The 3,466-nt window shown below is 57.6% G+C and overlaps 1 protein-coding gene across 1 annotated transcript; it reads left to right on the forward strand.

Moving 5' to 3' along the window:
- The first annotated feature begins 301 nt into the window (after window positions 1–301).
- On the forward strand, window positions 302–3,244 carry LOC123184602 (increased DNA methylation 1). Its single transcript, XM_044596702.1, has 5 exons — window positions 302–1,923; window positions 2,020–2,332; window positions 2,464–2,550; window positions 2,645–2,744; window positions 2,842–3,244. The coding sequence occupies exons 1-5, from the start codon at window positions 681–683 to the stop codon at window positions 3,031–3,033; spliced, it is 1,935 nt and encodes a 644-aa protein (XP_044452637.1). The 5' UTR covers window positions 302–680; the 3' UTR covers window positions 3,034–3,244.
- The last annotated feature ends 222 nt before the right edge of the window (window positions 3,245–3,466 follow it).

Here is a 3,466-nt window from a genome sequence, read left to right on the forward strand (position 1 = left end):
AGTCGTGTTCTGATAGAACACTTAGTATCCTATCCCTCTTATATAATGCAAAGGTAGACCCACGATATAATCTACGTCGTCATAATAACCCAAACACGCAAGGGGGCTGACGGCATGTGCCGGCACCCGATGGCCGGTGTTGGAGCGTCCATAGTCAAGTACCGGGCTATAGCCGAGCTCGATGAACCTCGTTACTAGATCTCGGTGTCATGCCTATGTGATTGTCTGGTCCTTGATAAATCGACTGCGTACCTCGGATTAATTAGTAGCACTTTCGACACTATTTGGCACTGTGGCGATGTTCGGCCCAGCACCCATCATGGCCATACCACAGGCCGTCGTCGCCGTCGTCGCCATGGTCAGCCGCACGTCTCCGAGTCCAGCTCGCGGCAGGTCGCCGCCGTCTCCGATCCCACTCCGGCCATCTTTCCCCCTCTTTTTTCGCGAGATTTTTTTCTTAACAAAAAAGATTTCCTTAAACCAGAATCCCCGAGGCTTACGTATCCGACTCGCACGAGGTGCTTCGTGCGCGCGATATATATACCGGCTCGATCGTAACCGACGCCAGCACCCGCGATCCGCCGGAAAAACTCGAGTTTGGTAAATTCATCCTCCCATCACCGCGTCCGCCGGCCGGAAGCATCGCATCTGTGTCTCGCGCCGGCGCAGGACGGACGACCATGGACATCGCGGAGTACGTCGCGTTCATGGCCGGCGGCGGCCGGGGCCCGCGGGGCGAGGAGCTGCGGCGGAGGGCCAAGGACCACCTGCTCGCCTCCGGGTGGACCTTCTACAGGTTCGCCAAGTGCGACGGCCGCCAGGAGCTCCGCTACCGCGCGCCCCACGGCGCCTCCTACATCTCCCTCATCGTCGCCTGCAAGAAGTTCCAGCTCTTCAGCACCGCGCCCCCGAGGACGACTGCTCGTGGGAAGCCGAGCAAGAAGCGCGCGGCGCCGGATTGTTCGTCCGGGGTGGGGAAGGAGATCGCTCGTGTGATAAGCCCGATCGGTGCGGAAAATGGCGGCCGTAAGCGGGGCTTTGGAGGCGGCGAGGACGTGTGTGGGCCGGCCGTCGGCAATCCGTTCGCCGGCGAGTGCCCCGCGAGGCGCCGGAAGGTGAGGAGGGTGTCCGCGCTCTACGCCGACGACGCCCTCAAGAAGTACGCCGCCAAGAAGAAGAGGAAGAAAGCGTCGGCGTCTCCCCAGAGTCCTGCGTCTCCCCCGGCGTCTCCCCAGAGTCCTGCGTCTACCGCGGCGTCGCCGTCGCGCGTGCTGCGGCCGAGGACGAAAGACGGCGACAAGGCACAGGCGGCGGCGGCGGCGGCGTGCCAGCCGACCCGCGCGAGGACGATCCTCGCCGTGCTCATGGACAAGAAAATCCTTCCCCCGACGGCAAAGCTGTCCTACAAGCGAACCAGGGACGGGCCTCCGGCCAAGCAGGGCACGGTCACTGTGCAAGGGACCATACGGTGCGCGTGCGGCTGCGGCGGCAAGGCCTTCACCGTGGCGGAGTTCGCGGCGCACGCGGGAGGGTGCGGCGCCGAGCGGCCGTCGGCGAGCGTGTACCTCAACGACGGCAGGTCGCTGTCGCAGTGCCTGGTGCAGCTGATGCGCGCCCACGGCGGCAACATGCTGCCCACAGGCTCGCCGTCGCCGCGCGCGAGGCTGAAGCGCAGATGCCCGCCCGAGCTGGGGGACGGCGACTGGGTGTGCTCCGTCTGCGCCGACTTCGGCGACATGCTGCTCTGCGACTGCTGCCCCTCCACGTTCCACCACGGCTGCGTCGGCCTCGACGCCACCCCGCAGGGGGAGTGGTTCTGCCCTTCCTGCCGGTGCGCCGTCTGCGGCTCCAGCGAGTTCGAGCCCGACGACGGCGAGTTCACCGACAAGACGGTGATCTACTGCGACCAATGCGAACGAGAGTGTAAGTACATTCAATACATCCCAAATTACTCCGAGAATCTACAATGTACATTGAATCAACTACGTAGATACTTATTCATCTCTGTTAATTTTACAGATCATGCCGGCTGCATCAGGGGCAGAGGCGACCAGCTCGAGTGCTGCCCGGAAGGGCCATGGCTGTGCAGCCATGACTGCTCGAACATTTTCCAGCGTCTGCAAGGGCTGGTTGGAAGATCAATGCCAACCTCAGTGGAAGGCGTAACCTTCACCGTGTTGAGATCGACGAACCTCCCCGAGGAGGAGGGCATGGCGGCCGAGGAGCACGGGAAGCTGTGCGCGGCGTTCGACGTGCTCCACGAGTGCTTCATCACCCTCATCGAGCCGCAGACGCGGACCGACCTCAGCCACGACATCGTCTTCAACAGAGAGTAAGTAAATCTGATTTTCTTGTCAACATCTCATTTCATTTGCTGTAATCTGAATGTCTTTTCAGCATCGTCTTCAACAGAGAGTAAGTAAACCTGAATGTCTTGCTGACAGTTCTTGGATGATTGTGCAGATCGGAGCTGAGGCGGCTCAATTTCCGGGGATTCTACGTGGTAGGTCTCGAGAAAGGTGGCGAGCTCATAACCGTGGGCACGCTCAGGTACCCCCACCAATTGATCATCTTCTTCTCATGTACTGCCTGAAATACATTTTGCCTTTGAAATGCTGAATATGAATCTTCCTTGTTGGTGCAGGGTGTATGGGAAGAAGGTTGCGGAGCTGCCGCTCATCGGGACCCGGTTCGTGCATCGCCGGCAAGGGATGTGCCGCCTCCTCATAAACCAACTGGAAAAGGTACGTCTAAAGTTTGATCGATCAGTGTATTGCTTTCTCCAGGAATTGTCTTCCATGGTCGTCAGAGCTAAGCATTTCATATTTACTGAACTTGCAGTTGCTTGGCGAGTTGGGGGTGGAGAGGCTTGTGCTGCCGGCGGTGCCCGAGCTTCTACCGACATGGACCGGATCCTTCGGTTTCCAATCCATGAGTCATTCCGACAAGATGGAGATTGCAGAGCACACCGTCATGTGCTTTCAGGGAACCACGATGTGCCAGAAGTTCATCGTCGGCACGGCGACTCCATGAAGATGAAACATGCTGCTACTATGTAGGAGTAGAAATCAAGAGTTGAGAGTGAGATGGCAAGATTGAGCTACTCATATTTGTCAGGAGAGGATCAATACACTGACATACTGGCTGTACATTAGTTTGGTACTACTGCTACTATGTAGAAATCAAGAGTTCAGAGTGGGATGGCAAGATTGAGCTACTCATTTGTCAGGGCAGGATCGATACATTGACAGACTGGTTGTATATTAGTTTGGTACTACTGCTGCACATGTATGATGTAGGATGTAAGTGAGAAGGAAAAGTCCATTTTTCTGTCATGTGACTGGTGGAGTAATTTGGACTTTTATGAAGGAAATTACTAGCGGTGATCCTATTATTATCCCTAAATACTGACTCGTGCAGCTGCGCTCGTTTGCTCGCGCGAGTGCACGCACTCCAGCCGTCCGAT

Source organism: Triticum aestivum, chromosome 2A (assembly GCF_018294505.1).
Source record: "Triticum aestivum cultivar Chinese Spring chromosome 2A, IWGSC CS RefSeq v2.1, whole genome shotgun sequence".
Lineage (NCBI taxonomy): Eukaryota > Viridiplantae > Streptophyta > Magnoliopsida > Poales > Poaceae > Triticum > Triticum aestivum.

Coding starts and splice junctions, on each gene's coding strand:
- LOC123184602 (XM_044596702.1), top strand. CDS start 681: ATGGACATCGCGGAGTACGTCGCGTTCATGGCCGGCGGCGGCCGGGGC. Junction 2,333..2,463: donor GACATCGTCTTCAACAGAGA/GTAAGTAAATCT, acceptor ATGATTGTGCAG/ATCGGAGCTGAGGCGGCTCA. Junction 2,745..2,841: donor TCATAAACCAACTGGAAAAG/GTACGTCTAAAG, acceptor CTGAACTTGCAG/TTGCTTGGCGAGTTGGGGGT.